Source organism: Hemiscyllium ocellatum, chromosome 9 (assembly GCF_020745735.1).
Source record: "Hemiscyllium ocellatum isolate sHemOce1 chromosome 9, sHemOce1.pat.X.cur, whole genome shotgun sequence".
Classification (NCBI taxonomy): domain Eukaryota; kingdom Metazoa; phylum Chordata; class Chondrichthyes; order Orectolobiformes; family Hemiscylliidae; genus Hemiscyllium; species Hemiscyllium ocellatum.
This window is the reverse complement of record NC_083409.1, coordinates 60,974,624-61,001,062: the sequence shown is the minus strand read 5'-3', so window position 1 is coordinate 61,001,062 and position 26,439 is coordinate 60,974,624. Positions and strand designations below refer to the sequence as shown.

At 40.1% G+C, this 26,439-nt stretch overlaps 1 protein-coding gene across 2 annotated transcripts in view; it reads right to left on the bottom strand.

Moving 5' to 3' along the window:
• The window catches only part of lrrc7 (leucine rich repeat containing 7), a 341,063-nt gene that overhangs the window by 128,274 nt on the left and 186,350 nt on the right, over positions 1–26,439 (bottom strand). For both annotated transcript variants that reach the window (XM_060829788.1, XM_060829787.1), the window contains exons 11-12: positions 14,834–14,949; positions 2,882–2,951 (exon numbers count right to left, since the gene is read on the bottom strand). In XM_060829788.1, coding sequence (XP_060685771.1) covers positions 2,882–2,951; positions 14,834–14,949 — 186 coding nt within the window. The remainder of the gene's footprint in view (positions 1–2,881; positions 2,952–14,833; positions 14,950–26,439) is intronic.

Sequence of the window (26,439 nt, the reverse complement as noted above, 5' to 3'; positions counted from 1 at the left end):
AAACAAGTTACTTCAACTTCTTTCAATTTAGCATAACTGTTGCTTGTCGTGCAGTCTCTTCTACCCTGGGAAGACCAAACATAGATCATTGAGTGCTTTGCGAAACCCCTTCATTCAGTTCACAAACTACAATCTCCTGTTGCCTGGCTGAGTATTAGGAATTAGGGAATATTGGTTAATGAATACTCTTCAAGCTGGATGTAGGTTTGTAGTAGAGCTCCTCAGTGGTCAGGATTGGCTCTTCACCTTTTTTGATTTATATCAATGATTTAGATCTTAGAATGCAAGGTAAAACTTCATAGTTTGTGGATGAAAGACTCAGAGAAATTGCAAATGTAGAAAAGGACAGTGTAGAACTTCAAGATTATTAGCAAATTGTGTGAGATAGTTGGCAGATAAGGTTCAATGTGGATAAGTGTGAGGTGGTACAGTGTAGTAGAGAACACAAAGAGTCAGTATAAAATAAACAGCATAACTCTAAAGGATGTGTAAGAGCAGAGGGAACTAAGTGAATATATGTATGCCATTAAAAGTGTCAGGACAAATGGAAAGTATATAGTAAGTAATACTGTATCCTACACTTCATTAATAGCAGTGTGGAGTACAAGGACAGAGAGATAATGCTGAATCTATACAAGGTATTAGTTAGACCTCAGCTGGAGGTATTGTATACAGTTCTGGGTGTTACACTTTAGGAAGGATGAGTACGCATTTGAAAGTGTGCAGAAAAGGCTGAGGAGAATAGTTCGAGTGATGAGAAGTTTTAGTAATGAAGATAATTTGAGGAATTTGGGACTGTTTTCCTTGGAGAGAGGAGGTTAAAAGGAGATTTGATTGAAGTTATCAGAATTATGAGAAGTTTGGACAAAGCAGACAGGGAGAAGCCCTTCCCATTCAGAAGAGGATCAAGAATGAGAAGGCACACATTTAAAGTCATGATTTGGAGATGCCGGTGTTGGACTGGGGTGTACAAAGTTAAAAATCACACAACACCAGGTTATAGTCCAACGGGTTTAATTGGAAGCACGCTAGCTTTCGGAGCGACGCTCCTTCATCAGGTGATTGTGGAGGGCTCGATTGTAACACAGAATTTATAGCAAAAATTTGCAGTGTGATGTAACTGAAATTATACATTGAAAAATTGATTGTCTGTTAAGCCTTTCATCTGTTAGAATACAGTGATAGTTTCACTTCTTTCATGTGTAAATCACAAAACCTTTTTTTTAAAGTTAAAAATCACACAACACCAGGTTATAATTCAACAGGTTTAATTGGAAGCACACTAGCTTTTGGAGCAAGGCTCCTTCATCAGGTGATTGTCACTTGATGACAATCACCTGATGAAGGAGCCTTGCTCCAAAAGCTAGTGTGCTTCCAATTAAACCTGTTGGACTATAACCTGGTGTTGTGTGATTTTTAAGTTTGTACACCCCAGTCCAACACCGGCATCTCCAAATCATGCCTTTTTTTTAAAGTTGCATTCGCGGGTTAGCTGTTAACAATGGTGATAGCTAGACAATATGTTGAAGGTGTTAGCCCCCTGTGTTCTCTGTCTATGACCTGATGTTTAGACTGATTCTAATCTAAAAAGTGAGATAACAAAGTTTTACATAAATTCATGCAGTTTTGAGCTCAGAGTTCTACATGAATGTATGCAGTTTTTGAGCAAAATGCAATGTAACTCTGCAAGTACAAATTCACTCCACAAAACATATGTGTGCATGTGGGTCTTTGTCTGTCTGTCTGTCTGTGTGTGTGTCTGTCTGTAAGTGTGAGGAAGTGTGTGTGTGTTGATGTGTGTTTTTGTAGTTAGTGCAGAGTGTCTTAAGTCTGTGAGGGGGTGCATGTGTGAGTGTGACATTACACATCAAAATTTTGACCTTTCAGGATTTTCTTTCACATCACTCAGTACATACTGTCTTATCATTTCAAACTGGCATTCTTCTCCCTCTTATGAAGTTACTACTCTCCTCTGTCTTTTCATGCAAACTGCCACTTTTTGATCCCCTAGAGTTCAGAGTACTCCTTGCCTCCCAATGCCCCTCAGCTAGTCATAGAATTCTCCATCTGCACTTCTCCTCCACTAATGCTGATGCTGTCATTCTGTGCCCAACATGGTCCCCATTCCCACTAATAACAAATACGACTTCTAGTTTCTCCTGTCTTACCCCTTCAGTTCTGCTCCCAAATTCTACAAACAATTTTACCCTTCTACAACTCCTCTTGTTGCCATCAAATTCCCCTCTCTCATTCAGTTTTCACTCATCTTTCTTTTCACCTTCATCCATTTTCACTGTTGTCAATACCAGTCTTCATTTTTACTCTTCCTTCCCCAATTATTTCTATCCTGATATGCATTCTAACCCTCACCTTTGTAATACATTCTAGTGTTTTCCCTTCCATTGCATTTGATTCCTCTACAATCCTCCTTATATTCTCTTGCTTTCCTCTCCTGCTCATTTGCATTTCTTGCTCTTTCTGTTCCCTTGATCTTACCTTCTCATGCATGTTGTGTTTCCTTTGATACTCCCCTTCCATTCAAACTCCACCCCTGCTGTTTATTTTTGTTCCACCTACTCTATGCTGTGTTGTTTGTTTAATGACTGACAGGTCTTACTTCTTTTCATGTGTTCTCAATGCTAATATACATTTTCACCTTTCATTGTGCCTTGTGTCATTGGATTCCTCAATTAAAAATAAGCATCTAAAAGGTAGGTTGCTACTTTTACCAACTCTGGATAATAACTTGGTTTTATGACTTCTGTTAAATGAAGCAATGGAGTCTAAGGAGGGTAATTCCTACAGCCTTATCCTAAAACATAGTTACTTTGCTTGAGGAAATTTATTTCGTCTGCATCCGATATTGTTCTTGGTTCATTACCTGATTATCAGATAGCCATAGTGCTGCCAGCTCTTTAAGCTTAGTAAAACTGAATGGCAAATTCTTCAACCTAAAAAAGCAAACATTTTATATATGAGAAGTTGTTACAATCAATTCACATTGTTTCATCTTTTGCTTTTATTAGCTTCAAGCTTCTGGTAGTTTTAAAATCATTATAGTCAAACCACTCAAAGTCTATTGGAGGAGCAAATTACTGCAGATGCTAGAATCCTGTCTGTGCAGATTTTAATCTTTAAGTCATAAATATAAACATAAATAATATGTCATTAAATTATTTCACAAAGTACCAGAGAACTAATAGTTTCACTGTTTAAAGAAAAATTTCAAAGAAATTCAGTTTTCAGCTGATATTCTAACGGGAAAAAGATATTTCAATCAAGTTGAGGTAATTATTTAGACAAGCACATATCACACCAATATGTTTATGTACCTTCTATCTAACTACACCCTATTTTCTTCGATATTCATGGTTAAAATGTGGCTTAAGCCACAAATATCTCTAGTACTCTTTGTTCAACTTTTAAAAAGGCATATTTCATTGTTGTGATGAATTGTTTATCTAACTTTTTTTTTCTCTTTTGCTCAAGCAACTTAAATCAATCAGTTCAAAATCTGCTTATTTTTCAGTTTTTACTTCCCTTTATTAATTCTCAGTGCTAATATACTTTTTCACCCTTGGTTTTGCATGATTAAGTTTTTCAATTAAAGATGTGTATCTGAACATGGAGAGAAACCAAAATTTGAGCGCAGATCTCTATTTGAGAATTTAACACTCTGGCATTATCACTGCTGGTTAACCTATTCTGATTAAGAATTTAAGCTGTCATGGTGTCTAACTTAATTATTAAGGTGTTTTGTGCACTTCTCACCTCATCCACTTAAGAGGCTCCCCTCTAGTGATACAACTAAGAGGCCATCTGCCTCAAAGAGAAATCCAGGTTTGCTGTCTGTCATGATTTTATAATAAAAGAAATGGATGATTATGCAGCCTTTCTGGATGACCTTGCAGATAAAGAGGAGGAGGAGAAGGTGGATAACTATTAGATAATGCTATGTAAAAGAAGATCGTATATTCCATAACCCCCAAGGAGATAACAAAATAAAATTAGAATTTGTTATAGAGAGTCATACAGCACGGAAACAGGCCTTTCAGTCCAACTATTCAATACTGACCATGTTCCCAAATCAAACCTATCCCACTTGTCTGGATATGGCCCATATCCCTCCAAAACTTTCCTATTCATGTACATATTCAAATGTCTTTTATAAGTTGTGACTTTATCTGCATTCATTACTTTCTCTGGCAGTTCATTCCACACATGAACCACACTCTATGTAAAAAAGGTTGCCCCTCGCGTCTTCTTTAAATCTTGTCCCTCGCACCTTAAGAATATGGCTCCTCTTTTTGAACACCCCCCCACCCTTGAGAAAAGACGTTTGCTATTCATCTTCTCTATGCCCCTCATGATTTTATAAATCTCTATAAGATCACCCCTCAACATGCTATGCTTCAGTGAAAAAAATCCCTGCCTCTCCTTATAACTTAAACCTTCCAGTCCTGGCAAATATCCTGGTAAATCTTTTCTGAAACTTCTCCAATTTACTTATATCCTTCTAATAACAGGCTGACCAGAACTGGACACAGCACTCCAGAAGAGGTCTCACCATTCGTCCTGTACAACCTTAACATTATATCACAACTCCTATACTCAAAGGTCTGAGCAATGAAGGCATTGTGCTGAACGCTTTCTTAACTAGCCTATCTAGAAGTGATGCAAATTTCAAAGAATTATATTCCTGAACCCATAGGTCTCTCTGTTCTACCCAGGGCCCTACCATTAATTGTATAAGTCCTTACCTGGTTTATTTTATCAACATGCACTTAACCTCCATCTGCCTCCCCTTAGCTCTTTTTCCCAATTCATCAAGATCTTTTTGCAACTTAGATAACTTTCTTCACTGTCCATTATTCCACCAATTTTGGTCAAAATGGACTTTGTCCACCCCAGTTCAACATCGTCACCTCCACATTATGACAGATTTTGGTGTCATCATTATACTTACTAAATTCTCATCCAAAATCATATATATAAATGACAAACAAAAGTGGACTCAGTACCAATCCCTGCGGAACATTACTGGACACAGGCCTCCAGTCCAAAAAAAACCTTCCACCACAACCCTCTGTCTCCTACTGTAAAGCCAATGTTGTATCCAATTGCCATTTGTTTTAATGGTAACGATTATCACTGTGTTTTAATATTAAAATTGATGATGTCTATGTATGATTTATGAAAATATTTTAAAAATTACATCTCTTCTTCATTTTCTTTAACCTACATATTGCTCTCTATTAACAACAGAAACCATTTTACAGTGATGCCAGAGGACAACACACCTACAGTTTCATAGTTTTGTCTCAAGATTGTCATTGAGTGGTGAGTGGCTCTTCTCCACAAGGTGGAAAGAGACAACCTGATGCTTAAGAAGCAGAAAGCTTGATCGGAGGTGGCAGAATTGTGCTCTTGGCTACAGCATCAGAAAAAGGGTGAATGGCCTTCTTTGTTCTCCAAGGGAGAGTGATGAAGCCACGTGGCAAGATAAATGTGTACCTTGGGAGGATATGCTGGACAAGGGAAACACGAGTTGGGTCATCACACCAAAAACATCCTAAATCACATCTATTGTAGAGTAGTAACTGAGAATTCATTTCCTCTTGCTGGGTAATATGGAACATGAGGACACAATGTCAAGATAAGGGCTAATTATTTAGAACCGAACTAGGGAGCAACATTTTCATTCAATGGGTTTTGCATTTTTACTACAAAGGTTTGTGGATGCTCCATCACAGAATACATATAAAGCTAGAACGTTTGGGATTTTAGGGAATCAAGAGAAATGAAGGGCAGGCAGGAAAGTGGAGCTGAAACTGAAGATTTGTCACAATTGTATTGAACAGAGGTGCAGGTGTAACAGGTTGTATGGTCTACTCCAGTTCCTTTTTCTTACGCAATGGAAGCCACCATAGTACTAACAGCAGTGTCAGTACTCAGCAAGACTGTTGAAGACAAAGGCCTACAGAGTGAGAGGAACATCCAGAAGGCGACCATAACATGGTGTAGGAGGGGAAGAGATGTTCATTATTTGACACTCAGGAGGGTGGCTGAGCATGGTCTTATATTCAGATTAGCAATCTCATTCACAGTCAATGACTTCAGCAAGTCATTGCCAATGTGAGTGTTGGGCAGCAAGGTTCCATTTCATCTACAGTGAGCAGAGAGATCTGAGTGAACCTTGTGTCGGTGGATGAATGGCATCATCCATCATGATGCCATGGTGATCTGCATCTGATGGGTCCTCTCAAGGTACTGCTGATGGTGATTGTAACTCCTCTGCCCTTCTGTCAGTTACACTAGAGCCTCTGAAGGCCATGGTGACAGAGGAAGCTCTTTTCATAGTGCAGGAATCTCCCTCAATGCCTCTCACAACCTCAGGTGACAAGGGGATCCCTATCAATGTCATCCAGTTCAAGTGAGTATTAGAGTCAGCAGTATGCTTGACAGAGATCGATGGAGTACTGTGGCTCAGAACTTCAGGTGGGTGGGGAAAAGGATTGAAGAAGAGGAGCAAACCTTTTAAGCACAGAAGGGTCGTCATGATATAGATCTATATCTTGTGTGGCATTGTTCAACTATAACAAGAACAGTTTTGGTTCCTACCAGATATTTGTATTATACTTACATATGTGTGTGGTAGAGAGGAAGAGGGAGAAAGAAAGCAAATGTGAGTGAGAGTTGGGTAGGATAGGGGGAGGTGTTCTCTGGAATCTTCTTGAGCCATAGATGTCTATGACACAAATGTTGAAGTGGATGATACTCCAAAAAGTGTACTTCTCAGGCTCGTCTATGGTGCTGACCAAGAGTCTCAATGTGACTTCCCAGAGATACTTCACAAAGCCTGTGACAAGATCCTGAAAACACCTCAGGGCCAAAGTGCCTTTGTCACCAGTACACCAAGATGTTGTTGCTCTTCCACATAAGCTGTGGTTCCTTTAGATCCTATAGCACAGGAATGGCCCTTTGCCCCACAATGCCAAACATGATGCCAAATGAAACTAATCCCTTCTGCTTGCCCTTGGTCCATGTCTTTCCATTTCTTGCATATTCATATGCTTATCTAAATGTCCCTTAAATACCCTTATTGTATAAAACCACCACTCCTGGCAGTGCATTCCAAACTTCTACCACTGTAAAAAACTTGCTCCTCACCTCTCCTTTGAATTTTTCTACTCTTACCTTAAATGCATCCGCCCTAGTATTAGACATTCCAACTGTGGGAAAATGTTTCTGACCATCAACCCTCACTATGCATCTTAACATTATGAACTTCTATCTAGTCTTCCCTCAGCCTCTGCCACTCAAGAGAAAACAATCTGAATTTTTTTAGCCTCTAGTTATAGCTCATCTCCTCTAATCCAGGCAGCATCCTGGTAAACTTCTTTTGCAGCCTCTCTAAAGCCTCCATATCTTTCTGTAAGGTGGTGATCAGAATTGATTGCAATACTCTAAGTGTGGCCTAACTAAAGTCTTATTAAGCTGCAACATGACATCTGACTTTTGTGTACAATTCTTCAACCAATAAAGGCAAGCATGTCATATGCCTTCTTTACCATCCTACCTATTTGTGTGGTCACTTTCAGGGAGCTATGGACTTGAACCGCAAGATCCTTCTGTACGTCATGCTGTTCAATGTCCTGCCATTAACTGTTCACTTTTCCTTAATAATTGATCTCCCAAAGTGCAGTACCTCACACGTACCTGGATTAAACTCCATCTGCCATTTCTTGGCCCATATCTGCAACTAATCTCTATCCAGCTGTATCATTTGACAACCTTCTAAGTTATCCATAACATCACTGATCTTTGTATTGTCTGCAAATATACTAACCTACCTCTCTATATTTTCATCTAAGCATTTATGTATATCACTAACAGTAGAGGTCCCAGTATGGATCCTTGCTGAACACCACTAGTCGTAGACCTCCAGCCTGACAAACACCCTTCCACCACTACACATTGTCTTCTATGGCAAGCCAATTCTGAATCCACACAACCAAGTCACCGTGGATCCCATGCATCTTTATCTTCTGGATAAGCCTAACATTAGGGACCTCATCAAAAGCCTAACCAAAGTCGACATAAATAACATTACCCTCATCAATCTCCTTCATCCCCTTCTTGGAAAATTCAGTCAACTTGGTTAGACATGAACTGCCCTTCACAGACATGTTGACTGTCTCTAATCATGTCATGATTTTCTAAATGTGCATTAATCCTATCCCTAAGAATTCTCTCCAATAGCTCCCCAACCACCAATGTGAGACTCACCAGTTTATAGTTTTCTGTATTATCGCTATTTTCCTTCTTGAACAGAGGAACAACATTAGCCATTCGCAAGTATTCCAGGTCCTCTCTAGTAGCTAGCAAGGATATAAAGATCGCGGTCAAGGCCCCGGCAATCTTATCTCTTGCCTCCCTCAGTAACTTGGGCTAGATACCATCGAGCCCTGGGGACTTATCCATTTTAACGCTCTTCAAGAGATCCAACTTCTCAAAATGTGTTAGCATGCTCCATGCAAATCTATCTTCCATATCCTTCTCCTGGGTGAATACCGACCCAAGTACTCATTTAGGATCTCACCCACATCCTTTGCTTCCAAGGTCAAGATCCCTCCTTTATCCTTAAGTGGCCCTACCTTCTCCTTAGTTACCGTCTTGTTTTTAATGTATCTATTGAATGCCTTGGAATTCTCTTTAACCCTACTTGCTAAGGTCATTTCATGGCCCTTTCTTACTCTCCTAGTTCCCTGCTTTCCTTATATTCTTCACAGACCCTGTCCGATTTCAGTTTCCTAAACCTTACATATGATTCTTTTTTCCTTTTGACTAAATTCACAACTTCCCTCATTATCCAAGGGTTCCTTACCTTGTCATTCCTCCTTTGCTGGAACATTCCGGTCTTGAACTCTCATCAGGTCTTTAAACAATTCCCACATATCAAATGTGGAATTGCCTGATAACAGCTCCTCCCAATTAACATTTCCTAGCTCCTAATGCTGATGTAATTTGCCTTCTCCCAATTATGTAACTTGCCAAAAGTTCCTGACCTACCCTTCTTCATAGATATCTTAACACTTACGGAGTTATGATCATTGTTTCCAAAATGCTTTCTCACTGAAAGGTCAGTCTCCTGATCAGGCTCATTAGCCAATACAATTTCCAGTGTGGGCCCTCGTCTATTTGGACTATCCACATACTGTTTCAAGAAACCCTCTTTGATGCACCTAACAAATTCTGCACAGTCTAGGCCTCTTGCTGTAAAGGAGTCCCAGTCAATATTGGAGAAGTTAAAGTCACCAACTATGACAACTGTTCTTGATGCATCTTTCCATACTTGATCCTTAATCTCTTGGTGGCTGTTGGGGGACCTATAGTACAATTCTATCAGTGTGATTGCACTGGTCTTATTTTTGAGCTCTCTCTATTTTGCCTCAGTGGATGAGCCCTCCAATATGTCGTCTCTAAGTGTAGATGTAACATTCTCCCTGATTAGGAATGCAACTCCTCCACCTCTTTTACCTGCCTCTCTATCTCATCTAAAACAACAAAACCCTAGAATGTTAAGCAGCCAGTCCCATCTCTCCTTCGGTCAAATCTCTCTAATGGCCACAACACCATAGTCCCATTTGCTGATCCAGGCAATAAACTCATCTACCTTACCTATAATACTTCTTGCATTGAAATAAACACACTTCAGCCGATTAGTACCATTGTGTTCATTTACCTATCTCTCTCCGTCCTTTCTGATTTAATGCTCCTAACATCTGCTTTCCCTGCAATCCCTCTGCTTGCTGATCTGTTGCTCTGGTTCCCAGTTCAGCAAGTTGCAAATGCATCATGTCTTCCTCCCCTGTCTTCCCAAACCACAAAACAACAAGACTGTACAGAACACAACATCCAGAGTGACTCAAGCTGATACAGTCCCTAGACCAGTCCAGACTCAATAACTTGATTTCATTAGACTCATGGTCCTCTCAGTATTGATTCCTGTGAAATCATGTTTGGCAATATATTCCTCCTCCACAGGGGATTTGTGGATTTCTGATGGGTGTCATAAGCCATTTGGAGATAGTGAGGACTGCAGATGCTGGAGAATTCAGAGTTAATAAAGGGTGGCGCTGGAAGATGCAGGTCAGGCAGCATCTGAGGGGCAAGTGAGTCAAAGTTTTGGGCATAACTCTTCATCAGGACTCAATTAACAGAAGTACCAAGCTGACCTGTAGGTGCTTCAATTGCAATACAATCATTTTGGATTTTCCCCAAAATTGACTCAGATTGGCTGTCCTCATCTGCTATAAACGTAACAGTAATTTCCTGTAAAAAAAATACTATCATGACTTTTATGCAGTCATGGCAAAAATTGGGATATTTGACAAAGCTCCCCTGTAGACAAAGTGCAGTATTCTGAAATGCAGGAGTAATGGGCCATAGTCACCTTGCTATCAATAGGCATTGGTTGCCCTTTGATACAGTTTGATGCTGTTTCCTCACCAGTTATCGAATATAATTAAGTGGATGAGAAGGGTAAGAGTTAAAAGGAACCTAAGGGGCAACTTTTTCACACAGAGGGTGGTGCATATATGGAATGAGCTGCCAGAGGAAGTTATGGAGGCTAGTATAATTAGAACATTTAAAAGGCATCTGGATGGGTATATGAATAGGAAGGATTGAGAGGGATATGGGCCAAGTGCTGGTAAATAGGACTAGACTAATTTAGGATATTTGGACAGCATGGATGAATTGGATCAAATGGTGTGTTTCCATGCTATACATCTCTTTGACTCTGATTGCTGTCCTTATATGCCAACTACTTGGGAGAGAAAGAGGCATGGCTGAAAATGTGTTGCTGGAAAAGGGCAGCAGATCAGGCAGCATCCAAGGAACAGAAAATTCGACGTTTCGGGCATGAGCCCTTCTTCAGAAATGAGGAAAGTGTGTCCAGCAGGCTAAGAGAGGCATAGTCAGTATAATCTGACAGCAGGGATGGTGGTACCTCCATAGCCTTCATTGATCTTTAGCCCTTTCAGCATTCTCAAGTCTGATCCCAGATATAACGTTGCTGTCTCAGGACAGCTGGACTCCTCTTCGGCCTCCTTCTCCTCATGGGAGGAGGAGTCTTCTACATGATACCTGTTTGGTTCAATATGCATTTTTGTGCTGCTGCCAAACCTCTTCATAGCCTCCTTTGACAGAGACTTCTGTAAGTTTAGAACCTTTCAACATCAACAAAGTGTGTGCCAAAGGACTACATAAGTAATGTAAATTACAACTAGAAAGGTGTACTACAGAATGCTGCAACCTAAGCAGTAGACTTTGAACTCTATGCTCTGCCAAGTTGTTGCAGGCTTTTGCTCACCCGAAAGTACCTAGAATGATTTGCCCTTTCCCCATTCCACAAGTACACTAATTACAGAACTGTAGAGATTGCCTACAACTTCATTCAATTATCAAATTATTTACTGAACTTTTAATTTTTAACTGGGAGTGAGCAGACTTCCAGCTTTTGGGTCTATTCATCCACAATAATTTCAAAGCTAGGCACCGGGATGATGAAAACACCTCTCCAAGAAATCAAGATTTGGAGATGCTGGTATTGGACTGGGGTGTACAAAGTTAAAAATCACACAACACCAGGTTATTGTCCAACAGGTTTAATTGGAAGTATTAGCCTTCAGAGTGCTGCTCCTTCATCAGGCCACAACCACCCGATGAAGGGGCAGTATGTGGGGTTTGATTCTTAAGAGAAAATCATCTTCAACTTGGTAAGTCAAAGCAAATTGAGGAGCCTAATGGTTCTGACTAGCAGCATACTTAAAAAGATGGCAAAGGTCACAGGGTTTCGATGTAACTGAATGATATACACACACTGTCCCCAAGGAATTTATCACTTTTAAAATTTGTCCAACTCATGAGAAATTTCACAGTACACAGATGACATTATATTTGGAAGTATTGTGAATTGTGAGGGGAATATTGGTTGATGACATAGACGAAGTGGTGGAATGGGTGGACTCATGGCAAATTGAGGGGAGATTTGACAAAGGTTTACAAAATGATGAGAGGTCTGGAAAGAGTAGATAGGAAGAAACTGCTTGCCTTGGCAGAAGGGTTAACAACCAGAGAACTTCAATTTAAGCTGAATGACCAGAGACCTAAAGCACATGAAAAAATTGTTTTCGTGAGTGAGTGATTAGAGTCTGAATTGCGTGAGATGAAATTGTGGAGGAGGCAGATTCAACTATGGTTTTCACAGGGAAAATCTGAAGAAAGAAAAGTTTCAGGGCTATGGATTTGACTGATAGGCTCTTGCTGAGTTTTGGCATGGGCATTATAGGCCGAATGGGTTCCTTTTGTGCTGTAAGCATTCTATGAATCTATAATTCTGTGTGTATTGAACATGGATTAAGTTTTAACAATGAAAAAGAAATAACACACAAAAGTTTCTGAGATCTCTGGAAATACTGCAATCGCCCATTTCTTTTCTATGCCTCCAAATTTTTCATTTGCATAAATCTCCCGCATTGAATGTGGCAGTCATTAATTAACCTTAGTGTATTAATGTCCCCAAATCTTAAAAATGCAGGAACATATTCTCAACCCTCTAATTAACACGAAGGGTAACTCAGAGGATATCTTCCATTTTTATGTTTTGACTGGCATGAGAGTTTGGAGTTTAATTTGTGCTTGTTTTTGAGTTACATTGCAGCTTACATTTACTTGTAATTTAAAAGCAAATTACTGCGGATGCTGGAATCTGAAACCAAAAGAGAAAATGCTGGAAAATCTCAGCAGGTCTGGCAACATCTGTAAGGAGAGAAAAGAGCTGATGTTTTGAGTCTAACTGACCCTTTGTCAAAGCTTTGACAAAGGATAAGTTAGACTTGAAACGTCAGCTCTTCTCTCTCCTTACAGATGCTGCCAAACCTGCTGAGATTTTCCAGCATTTTCTCTTTTGGTACTTGTAAGTGAACCCTAGCACAAGCTTTAAGAAATTACAGAAGACGTTAACTGAAGATGTCACCTACACATTTCTTTTAACAATTAAAACTGTCCCAACTCAAATGTTTAGGTGAATTTACTACCTTTATAGTGTAAGCAGATGCAAATCCATACAATACACCAGCTGTCACTGTGCCATACACCTGTGGAGTTTCCTTGTGCTTCACATTCATTGAAGTATCAATGACTACCCACTAGCAATTCTTATTTATTTACATTCATCAAATATTGGTAATGTTTAATATGAAAAACTCACCCTTTGATACATCATGCATTGGGAGAAAGGGTTGTTGATAGAATTCCACTTAAATATTGCATTGAAACACCATTGTGCCATTTATAGGAGAGAACTGCTTTTAGGCTGTGTCTAACCAACACTTATAACACATAAAATAGAGCAAAAAGCAATAACTGAGAGATATTCAAGATTGAGGATTTTCCAAATTAATAACATCTGTTTTGTGGACAAGTAGCTGGATTTCTGCTCACGTTAACTCCTGCCCAATTTTCTGTCAGGACATCTTTGGTAGACTGTGAATGTCTCTGATGTAAAATGGGTTAGTGTAATTAAGTGAGGCTGCTGTGATATGATAACATGATGCATCCTATTTTGTGACATTATCCCATGCTGTACAATCACATTTAAAAAAAACAATGTTGTTAAGGGCAAGAAACAAATACTAAATGTCTTGACAGATACTTTAGAAGGATCCACTGAAATCTTATTTCATAAATAACTTTGATGTTGCAATCTGTGTCAGTTTCTTGCGCTCATGCTTTTACTCTGGGAGATAACACTTGTAATTTTGATGTCAAGCTGTTTAAATACTTTAATACCATGATGAATAGGTGGTTCTAAGTGGCTGGTTCCTCCTACCTTCCTGATATGGTAAAGCTATTAAACATCGTGAGTGGGTATACACCAAACACTAGAATTAGCTTTGACTGCTCTGGCAATTTCATTCTTCTTTTTTCTTTCTGATTGTAAGGCTGGATTTAAATTGCATTTTCGATTCTAAATATTAGTGCTGTAGTGTATGACACAGGGTCAGTTAGCTCAGTTGGCTGGTTTGTGATGCAGAGTGACACCAACAGCATGGGTTTGATTCCCACATCAGCTGAGGTTACCATGAAGGACTCTCCTCCTCAAACTCGGCCCTCTCTGGAAACATGTTGACCTTCAGGTTAAAACCACTACCCGTCATCTCTCTCTAATGGGAGACCAGCCATATGGCCTGGTTTTGACGATGAATACTTTATCTTTAATGTGAGACACTATCCAATTAGTTAACCTTTCATTATTACTCACGTATTTCTCCACATCATACACTCATCATCTGCAATTGAGAGATCAGTTTCTGTCAGTGCTTTGGAATGCTGCTTCAACACTATTAGCTATTAGGTGATTAATGTTAATTTGGTAACTTGAATGACTTGGCTTTTTCCACAACCCTGAAACAGCCAACTGAAATAAGAAATGCATAATTTAAGGAACTGAGAACAAGAATGTGTATTCTATAGACAGGGACACATACTGAGCCACCATGTCCTCTATTAGCTTTATTTTATAATATATTTTCAACAGCTAGTACTGCAAGTTCACAAACTGGTTTCATGCAAGTAGTTATGCAGCTTTTGTCAAGACAGTGATTATATTAAAATAGTGATACGAGATTTATGACTGACAGGATACAAACTTTCTTTTCATGTTCATATGACATAGGTAGAGGAAGCTGCTATGAAATCATATACACTTCTGATGATTTTGCATGTATTTTAACTGAATTTCTATAAAGTCAAGATTTTGCATTACCTGTTATCACTTAAATTTAACACTTTCAGTTTCTGCATCTGTCCAATTTCTTCAGGCAACCGTTCCAGTTTGTTTGATCGTAAAGACATGACAGTTACATTTTTACAACTTCCGATCTGTATTAAAAAAATATCAGCAAGAGATCACATTATAATACTTACATCAATTGCTTTCTGAGTTCTGTTTCCATACATACTATAGAGGGTACAAAAATATTTCAGTATTAGCTGTAGATTAGGAAGTGGGAGAGAGGTATGTAGTATAATTACAAGCAAAGTGGTAGAACTGCAGACTGACAAGCATTCAGAGCCAGATGGATTTCATCCTGGGGTGCCAAGATAGGTAGGAAAGTATGTTATGAAGACAACACAGGAAATTGTAGGTGAATATTTATGGATTGAGTGAGTGGGTGAAAATCTGGTAGTTGAAGTTTACTGCGTAAAAACGTGGAAATTGTTCACTTTGCCAGGAAGAATGAAAAAAAGAGGGCATTATTTAAATGGTAAATGGTTGCGAAATTCAAAAGTGCAGAGGTCTTTGGGTGTTCCAATGGATGAATCACAAAATGCTTGTATGCAAGTAAGTGGTATACCTGCATACAAGCATTTTGTGACTCATCCACTGGAAAACCCAAAGACGTCTGCACTTTTGAATTTCGCAACCATTCACCAATTAAATAATGCTCTGTTTTTTCATTCTTCTGGCAAAGTGAACAATTTTCATGTCTTTAAACATTACACTTTAACTGCCAGATTTTCACCCACTCACTCAACCCATATATATTCACCTGCAACCTCCTGTGTTATCTTCATAACATACTTTCCGTTGGGAGAAAAGTTGCAGATACAGTCACACAGATGGGTTAACTACAGGAAAGGCAAGAGAGGTAGGCAGGTAGTGCAGGAGTCTCTGTGGCTATCCCCATTTCAAACAAGCATGCTGTTTTGGAAAATGTAGGGGGTGATGGATTCTCAGGGGAATGTAGCACGTACAGCCAAGGTTCACTTATCGAGATTGGCTCTAATGCAATGAGGAGTACAGCAGGTTCCAAGAGATCAATTGTGTTAGGTTACTCTCTAATCCGAGGCACAGATGGATGTTTCTGTGGTCAGCAGTGAAACATCAGAATAATATGTTGTGTTCCTGGTGCCAGAATCAAGGATGTCTCAGAGAGGGTGCAGAATGTTCTCAAAGGAAAGACGGCCCAGCAGGAGGTCTTTGTACACATTGGAATCAATGACATAGGAAGGGAAAAGATTAAGATTTGAAGGGGCAGGAATTTAAAAAGGAGGTTCTCGAGAGTAGTATATCTGGATTACTCCTGGTGCTACAAGCTAGTGAGGGTAGGAATAGGAGGATAGAGCAGATGAATGCATGGCTGAAGAGCTGGTGTACGAGAGAAGGGTTCACATTTTGGGATCAATGGAATCTTTTTTGGGATAGAAGTGACCTGTACAATAAGGATAGATTGCACTGGAATTGGAAGGGGGCTAATATGTTGGCAGGGAGATTTGTGACAGCTGCTTGGGAGAATTTAAACTATTAGCATGGGGGAAGGTGGTGGGACCCAGGGAGATAGTGAGGAAAGAGATCAATCTGAGACTGGTGCAGTTGAAAAAAGAAGTGAGTCAAACAGTCAGGGCAGGCAAGGACAAAGCAGAGAATGAGGTAAGACTGATAAATTAAACTGCATTTATTTCAATGCAAGAGGCCTAACAGGGAAGGCAGATGAACTCAGGGCATGGTTAGGAACAGGGGCATGGAATATCATAGCAATTACAGAAATGTGGCTCAGGGATGGACAGGACTGGCAGTTTAATGTTCCAGGATACAAAGCTACCAGAAAGACAGAAAGGGAAGCAAGGGAGGAAGGGGAAGGTGTTTTTGATAAAGGATCGCATTACAGCCGTACTAAGGGGGGATATTCCCAGAAATACATCCAGGGAAGTTATTTGGGTTGAACTGAGAAATAAGAAAGGAATGATCACATTATTGGGATTTTATTATAGACCCCCTAATAGTCAGCGGGAAATTGAGAAACAAATTTGAAAGAGGATCTCAGTCATTTGTAAGAATAATAGGGTGGTTATGGTTGGGGATTTGAAATTCCCAAACATAGACTGGGACTGCCATAGTGTTAAGGGTTTAGTTGGAGAGGAATTTGTTAAGTGTGTGCAAGAAAATTTTCTGATTCAGTATGTGGATGTACCTACTAGAGAAGGTGCAAAACTTGACCTACTATTGGGTAATAAGGCAGGGCAGGTGACTGAGGTGTCAGTGGGGGAGCACTTTGAGGCCAGCGACCATAATTCTATTAGTTTTTAAATAGTGATGGAAAAGGATAGACCAGATGTAAAAGTTGCAGTTCTAAATTGGAGGAAGGCCAATTTTGACGGTATTAGGCAAGAACTTTCAAAAGCTGATTGGAGACAGATGTTCGCAAGTAAAGGAACGGCTAGAAAGTGGGAAGCCTTCAGAAATGAGATAACGGGAATCCAGTGACAGCATATTCCTGTTAGGGTGAAAGGAAAGGCTGGTAGGTGAAGAGAATGCTGGATGACTAAAGAAATTGAGGGTTTGGTTAAGAAAAAGAAGGAAGCCTATGTCAGGTGTAGTCAGATCGAGTGAATCCTTAGAAGAGTTTTAAAGGCAGTAGGAGTATACTTAAGAGGACAATCAGGAGGGCAAACAGGGGCCATGAGATAGCTTTGGCAAGTAGAATTAAGGAGAATCCAAAGGGTTTTTATGAATACATTAAGGACAAAAGAATAATGAAGGAGAAAGTAGGGCCCGTCAAAGATCAGCAAGGCGGCCTTTGTGTGGTGCCACAGGAGAAGGGGGAGAGATTAAACAAGCATTTTGCATCAGTGTTTACTGTGGAAGAGGACATAGAAGATATAGAATGTGGTGAAATAGATGGTGACATCCTGAAAAATGTCCATATTAGAGAGGAGGAAGTGCTGGATGTCTTGAAATGCATAAAAGTGGATAAATCCCCAGAACCTGATCAGGTGTACCCTAGAATTCTGTGGGAAGCTAGAGAAGTGATTGCTGGGCCCCTTGCTGAGATATCTGTATCATGGATAGTCACAGGTGAGGTGAGTTGGCTAATGTGATGCCATTTTTTAAGAAAGGTGGTAAGGACAAGCCAGGGTACTAGGCCAGTGAGCCTGACATTGGTGGTGGGCAAATTGTTGGAGGGAATCCTGAGGGACAAGACGTACATGTATCTGGAAAGGCAAGGATTGAGTGAGCTTTGAGAAGATTTATAGTTCAGGTTGAGGTTTTGGATGTAGGTTTGCTCACTGAGCTTGAAGGTTCATGTCTAGATGTTTTATCACCCTACTAAGTAACATCTTCAGTGGGCCTCAGGCAAAGCACTGCTGAAAATCCCTGCTTTCTATTTATATGTTTGGGTTTCTTTGGGTTGGTGATGTCATTTTCTGTGGTGATATTATTTCATGTGGTGAAGTCACTTCCTGTTCCTTTTCTCAGGGGGTGGTAGATGGGGTCTATCTATCAACAAACACATTGAGTTAGACCCCAAGCTCAGCGAGCAAACCTATATCCAAAAGGCAAGGACTGATTAGAGATAGTCAACATGGCTTTGTGCATGGGAAATGATGTCTCACAAACTTGATTGAGTTTTTTAAGAAGTAACAAAGAGGATTAATGAGGACAGAGCAGTGGACGTGATCTATATGGAGTTCAGTAAGGTGTTTGACAAGGATCCCCATGGGAGACTGATTAGCAAGATTAGATCTCGTGGAATACAGGGAGAATAGCCATTTGGATACAGAACAGGCTCAAAGGTAGAAGACAGGGGATGGTGGTGGAGGGTTGTTTTTCAGACTGGAAGCCTGTGACCAGTGGAGTGTCACAAGGATCGGTGCTGGGTGCACTACTTTTCATCATTTACATAAATGATGTAGATGTGAGCACAGGAGATAAAGTTAGTACATTTGCGGATTATACTAAAATTGGAGGTATAGTGGATAGCGAAGAAGATTACCTCAGATTACAATGGGATCTTGTTCAGATGGGCCAATGGGCTGTGGAGTGCAGATAGAGTTTAATTTAGATAAATGCGAGGTGCTGCATTTTGGCAAAGCAAATCAGAGCAGGACTTAATGGTAAGGTCCTAGGGAGTGTTGCTGAACAAAGAGACCTTGGAGTGCAGGTTCATAGCTCCTTGAAAGTAAGTCGCAGGTAGATAGGATAGTGAAGAAGGCATTTTGTATGCTTTCCTTTATTGGTCAGAGTATTGAGTACAGGAGTTGGGAGGTCAGTATAGGACATTGGTCTTTTGGAATATTGCATGCAATTCTGGTCTCCTTCCTATCAGAAAGATGTTGTGATACTTGAGAGGGTTCAGAAAAGATTTACAAGAATGTTGCCAGGGTTGGAGGATTTGAGCTATAGGGGGAGGCTGAACAAGCTGGGGCTGTTTTCCCTGGAGCGTCAAAGGCTGAGGAGTGACCTTATAGATGTGTATAAAATCATGAGGGCATGGATAGAATAAATAAACAAGGTTTTTTCCCTGGGGTGGGGGAGTCCAGAATTAGAGGGCATAGGGTTAGGGTGAGAGGGGAAAGATATAAAAGAGACCTAAGAGGCATCTAAATGGGTATATGAATAGGAAGAATTTGGAGGGATATGGGCTAGGTGCTGGCAGGTGGGATTAGATTTGGGTTTGGATATTTGGCCAGCATGGAGGAGATGGACCAAAATCTCTGTTTCTGTGTTGTACACCTTTATGACTCTGTGACTCTAAGACAACCAGTGATGCTATATTTTATTGCAAGCAGAATTGAACATAAAAGTAAAATGCTCTGATTTAGTTACATAATGCATTAGTGAGAACATGTTTCAAGTTTTTTCCTCTTAGACAGTTATGCTGCTTTGGAAATGTCTGCCCAGAAGATGGTGGAGTTAAGGACGTTAAATATTTTTAAGGCAAAGGTAGATAGATTCTTATTAGTTTACAGAATCATAAGTTCTCAGAGGTAGATGCAAATGTGAAATTTGGAACAGAAACAGATCAGCTGTTATCTTATTGAATCATGAAGTAGTCTTGAGGGCTGAATGGTCTACATTGGCTCCTATTTTGTATTGTTACAACACGGAGGCGAACCTTTTCTGTTAATTAAACCAAACACCAAGAAAAGCTCACCTCGCCTCTTAATCTGTTAAAATATGAGTGACAGAGAACTCCCAAATTCCACTATTTAAAGAAAATAACATAAATTTATTTTCTAAATCTAAAAGTGAACATTAAACAAAAAGGTATTCCCAAATCTAAGCCCCCCTTCTCTTAACTGCCTGCTATCTGACTCCAACTCGAAACAATATGCTGTTCCAATAAGTCACTTATTAACATTACATTAACTTAATCTCAAAACCATACAGTTTTGTGGTCCGCTGTCTTCAACTTTCCTGCTGCTGATATCCCTGGGTTGCCTTCTTTCTTTTTACTGCAAGTACATTTCACATAAAAAGGTACCTTAGATAGAGAGTGTTTTCTAATTTCTTTGAGAGCAACATGGTTGATGGGCAAATTCGCTCTCCAGCAGTTTTTCTCTCTATATGGCAGTTGCTCTCTTTCTTTTTGCTCAACACAAAACCTTTTCTCCCTTTCTTTCTCCTCTAACATGGCTCTTCTTTTCCTTTTTTTATCTTCTAACTCCATTCGCCTCAATTGCGATTTAAGTTTTTTTAACTCTACTTCACTTGTCTGTTTCTCTGATACACGTAAGAACTTGATCAACTCCATTACAATTTCAGCTTTCCTTTTGCTCCTGGTTCGACCCAATTCTAACCAATTTGCTAATTCTAAAAGTATCTCCTTCCCCTGTCTTTCTAAACTTTCTTATAAAATTTGGGAAGCATCTTCAAACCCCAATTTGTTATGTTCACACATAAAATATAACAGCAATTGGAATATTATTTTTTCTTAAATGATCACTTCACTATTTTAAAATCACAATTACAATCACAACTTGATGGTAATCATTCATATAGATATCTCCATAATTATAATTATCCAGATAAAATTGCTTTTCATTAATCAGCATCAGATTTAAATTTATGAAAGTCAGAGATTCATGCATTTATTTATCGACATTTACAAACTCAAGCTTGACATAAAATCTTCATTGTTAACATCATGTTGTACCTGTACTAATAATGTAACTCAGGAACCATCCAATTACTCACCACAGAATTCTTAGACTCTGACCTGATCTTACAGCCACAGTATTTCTTTGCCTGATCCAGTTCACTTTCTGGTTAATAGTAATATCCAGGATGTTGAAAGCGGTGTCTTCAATGATGGTGATGCCATTAAATATCAAGTGGTGATATTGCATTCTTTCTTGCTGAAGATACTCTTAGCAAAACACTTGTGTGGCTTGAATATTATTTGCCAGCCCAAGCCTGAATGTTGTTCAGATCTTAATGCATTTGGACATGAATAGCTTCAAAATTTGAGATGTCGCAAAAAGTGCTGAACATTGTACAGTCGGTGAACATCCCCACTTCGATCTTATGATGAATGAAGCAGCTTAAGATGGTTGGATTTAGGACTCTAAAGAAATCCTAGAGAAATATTCAATGGCTGAGCTGATGGACATCAACAAGCAAAAACATCTTCCTTTGTACTAGATATGTACTAGATACTTTATAGCTTTAAATTAAGGGGTGGTAGGTATAGGACAGATGTTAGGGGTAGATTCTTCACACAGCGGGTTGTGAGTTCATGGAATGCCCTGCCCGTATCAGTGGTGAACTCTCCTTCTTTATGGTCATTTAAGCGGGCTTTGGATAGGCATTTGGAAGTTATTGGGCTAGTATAGGTTAGGTAGGATTCGGTCGGCGCAACATCGAGGGCCGAAGGGCCTGTACTGCGCTGTATCCTTCTATGTTCTATGACTCGCAGAGAAAACTAGCAGAGAGTTTTCCCAGATTCTCACTGATTTGTTTAGCTAGAGAAATTTGTTGCCACGCACAGTTAAGTGCTACCTTGATATCTAGGGCAGCCACTCTCACTTGCCTTCTTAGTGCAGCAGTTTTATCCATGTTTGGATGAAGGTTGTTATGAAAACAGGAGCAGAGTGGGTTTTGCAGAATGGAAAGTAAGTGAAAATGAGCAGGCTATTTTCGAGCAAATGCCATTTGATATCTGATTACACTGTTGATGATGCCTTCTACCACTTAGCTTATGATTGAGAGTAGACTGATGGGGCAAAGATTGGCTGTATTGGATTGATCCTGCATTTTGTGTACAGTATATGGTCAAATTTCGACATTGCTGGACAAGTGTCAGTTTGTAAGAGTACTGGAACTGTTAGCTAGGGGCATTGCAGGTTCTGGGACACATTAATGCGAGAACATTGTTTGGTGTCATCACCTTTGTAGTGTCCAATACCTTGAGCTTTTTCTTGATATCACATTGATGAGGCTGGAATTTCATGCCTGGGAGTTCAGGATGAGGCTGAAATGAGCTGTTCATAGAGTCATAGAGATATCAGCACAGAAACAGATCCTTCAGCCCAACTCATCCATGTCTAGCAGATATCCTACATAAATCTAATCCCATTTGCCCAAATCCCTCTGAACCCTTTCCATTCACATACCCATCCAGATGCCTTATAAATATTGTAATTGTACCAGTTCCTCCACCACTTCCTCTAGCAACTCATTACACACATGCACCACAGTCTGGTGAAAAGGTTGTCCCTTAGTTCCTTTTTAAATTCTTCCGGTCTCACCTTAAACAGGACTTTTATAGTTTTGGACTTCCCACCCTGGGGAAAAGACCTTGCCAATTTATTCTCTCATGCCCTCATGCATTTATAAAACAGAAAAAAGTAAAGAGCCATGATTAATCTGCACAATTCAATTCAAAAGGCTCAATGAACCAGTTCTTTCCACACAGCTCTGGAAGAATTCTACTGTCCGACATCTGGCCCTTCTTGTCAAATGATATTCTTCTCCTTACTAAAAATGTGTATTCAACACCCAAAAATAAATTTGTTGTCAACTTTTCAAAAGGTTTAATTTTCTTATTTATAAAACTGATTCAAGGTGCTATGTAGTCCTTGTAAAATTAGAGTGGCACTGAAGGCAAGATTCCTTGAAAACCATAGAATCATACAGAACAGGAGGTAGCCACTTAGCACGTCTCTACAATTAATACTGCCTTTCCCTATTCATTCGCCACCCCCCACCCCCCACCCTTCCCAGACCCCTGCAATATTTCATGTAACCAGTGAGGTAGCCTTGTAGATTATAGAGATCCAGGTTCCTTTTAAGTTCATTGAGGATTTGTATATCAAGTGTTCATCCGAAAGTTATTCCTTAATCTACTTCCACAAGCCCCTTTCAAACAGTGCTTGTTAGTAGAGTTTCACTTGGTCCAGTGGGAGTGGCTTTATCTCTGAGCCAGAAGGTCTGAGTTCAAGTTCCATCTATTCCAAAGGTGTGTCAGAACATGTCAGAATAGGTTGATTTAAAATATTTTTGTTAGCTGGTAGGACTTGCCAAAACAAAGGATATTTGAGGCAATTCAATTAGTTTAGTGACAGAATGTCACCTTAATCATCTGCTGACCAGCTTGGGCTCCAATGATGCAGCATTTCATGAATGCAATGTAACAGTACAGGGGTTCCTACAAGAAGTGTGTGGATGTCATTGCCTGCAAAGTCAAGTTGTCTGTCATTTCCTGTCAAGGCTCACCCAGAAATGGTCACAATCTGAGGCACTGTACTCCGCAGCAAATTCAAACCATGAAATACTAACAGCCCCAGCAAAGATGTAGAAAACTGACAGGAAAAGATGAGGAGAAATAGAATAAAATACTTGTGTGCAACCTTTAAAATTAAAGTTGAAAAACACACAACACCAGCTCATAGTCCAACAGGTCTGTTTGGAAATACAAGCTTTTGGAGCACTGCTCATTCATCAGGTAGCTAATGGGGCAGGATCACAGGGCACAGAATTTATAGTAAAAGATCAAAGTGTCATTCACATCAATTGTATGTTCGGTAACTTAGGAGGTATAGTTAGTAAGTTTGTAGATGACACCAAAATTGGAGGTGTAGTGGACAGTGAAGAAGGTTACCTCAGAGTAGAATGGGATCTTGATCCAATGGGCCAATGGGCTGAGAAGTGGCAGATGGAGTTTAATTTAGATAAATGTTGCATTTTGGAAAAGCAAATCTTAAAAGGACCTATACACTTAATGGTAAGGTCCGAGGGAGTGTTGCTGAACGACGAGACCTTGGAGTGCAAGTTCATAGTTCTTTGAAAGTAGAGTCGCAGGTGGATAGGATAGTGAAGAAACCATTTGGTATGCTTTCCTTTTTTAGTTGGAGTATTGAATATAGGAGTTGGGAGGTCATTTTGCAGCTATACAGAACATTGGTTAGGCCACTTCTGGAATATTCTGGGCAGTTCTGGTCTCCTTCCTATCAGAAGGACGTTGTGAAACTTGAAAGGGTTCAGAAAAGATTTATAAGGATGTCCCCACGGTTGGAGGATATGAGCTGTTTTCCCTGGAGTATCAGAGGCAGAGGGGTGACCTTATAGAGGTTCATAAAATCATGAGGGGCATGGATAGGATAAATAGCAAGGCCTTTTCCCTGGGGTGGGGGAGTCCAGAACTAAAGCCCATAGGTTTAGAGTGAGAGGCGGAAGATATAAAAGAGACCGAAGGGGCAACTTTTTCACGCAGAGGGTTATACATGTATGGAATGAGCTGCCAGAGGAAGTGATGGATTCTCATATAATTGCAGCATTTAAAAGGCATCTGGATGGGTATATGCATAAGAAGGGTTTAAAGAGGTATGGGCCAAGTGCTGGCAAATAGAACTAGATTTGATTAGGATATCTGATTGGCATGGGCAAGTTGGACCAAAGGATCCGTTTCCATGCTGTACATCTCTGTGATTCTATGACTCTAATTCAACACCATTACCTCAACATCATGGCTAAAATTAAAGCAAATGCAAGTCCTCCACAAATAACTCTCATGTCAAATATATTCCACTCACTATCAAATACTTGGCTTACAGTTCAATCAAAAAAATGTTTGTTTTGCAAGTTTCATGTTTTGATAATTCCATTCACTAAAATTAAATAGTTTGGCTACCAAGCTGAGGAGGGAATGGGACAGCATAGCGGAAAAAGCAGTAGCATGGGACGGGGATAGGATGCAGTGGGAAGGAGGTAGCAAGCTGAGGTGGAAATAGATGAGGCAAGTGAGGGGAAGAAACAGGGACCAAGCCTTGGGGAAAGGGTGTAGAAAAAAGAGGGGGAGAGTTTTTTTTGATGGGGGTAGGGGAGAAAGAAAGAGAAGGAGGTTGGGCCATGCCTGTTGGGGTGGAAAAAGAGGCCAAGCGTGGGGCGAGGGTGGAAAAAGGGACCAAGCCTGAGGTGGGGGAAGGCCAAGCTGTTTGTGACATGGGGTATTGTGGGAGGAATTTGTTATGGTAGGGAGCTTGGTAGAGGTGTTGGGGGAAGTATGTGGTGAGGGGGTGTGGTGGATGGAGTCAGTTGTGGAGGAAGGGAGTCCATTGTTTGGGGAGGGAGTCTGTTGTGGTGATGGAGGGGTGGGGGAAATCTGGTGTTTGGGTGGGGATGGGGTGAAGGAGGGGAGTCCATTATTTGGTGAAGGGGAGAAATTCTGTTGTTTAGGGGTTGGGGGAGGGGATGGGACAACTCAGCACTTCTGGCTTAAGACTTGGAAATTCAACAGCCTTGTCCTTTGCAATATGTTGGACTCTCCTACCGTTGAAGACGGGAATAATTGTGGAGCAGCCTCCTCTATTGAATTTAATTGTCCACTCCCATTCATGACTGGATGTGACAGGACAGTGGAGCTTAGATCTGATCTATTGGTTTTGGGATCAATTAGTTGACTTTATATTGGTTGGCATACAAATAGTCCTGTGTGGTAACTTTCTTGGGATGCCTTCCTGCATTCTTCACCGGACCCTGCTTGATCACCTGGCTTGATGGTAATGGAAGAGTGATGGATATGTTGGGACATGAGGTTATAGATTATAGTTGAATACAATTCTGCTGCTGCTAACCTCATGGAGGCCCAGTCTTGCAAGAACTGTTTAAAATCTGTTCGTTCTAAAGTTTTAGTATGTTTGATATGGTGGAGGTACCCTCAATGTAAAGGTGGGACTTCATGTCCACAAAAACTGTGTGATGGTCACATGCTCTCACACAGCCATAGACAGATGCAACTGTGAAAGGTAAAGTGGTGAGGATGAGATTGAGTATGTCTTTTGTGATGATGCTGCATCTTTAATAGATCATATTGTCCTTGTTTTTTTTCAGACGGGTCGTAAAGGCAGAGTTGTTGATATGTCTGAGAATATCTATTGAAAAAACTTTAAGTGTTTTTTTTAAAACACTTGTACAATAAAAAGGGAGTGGCTAGTTCTCCAGTTGAGTGCTTGGTTTGGTTTGGTTTTAGCAAGCTGCTTTGTTGGCAGCTGCTGGTCATGGTTTAGGTGGGAACAGAGAAGCTGCTAGGGACCCAAAGAAACAGTTCCATGCTGATCCACTGTCTCTGTCTGACAGCTCTCTTATAA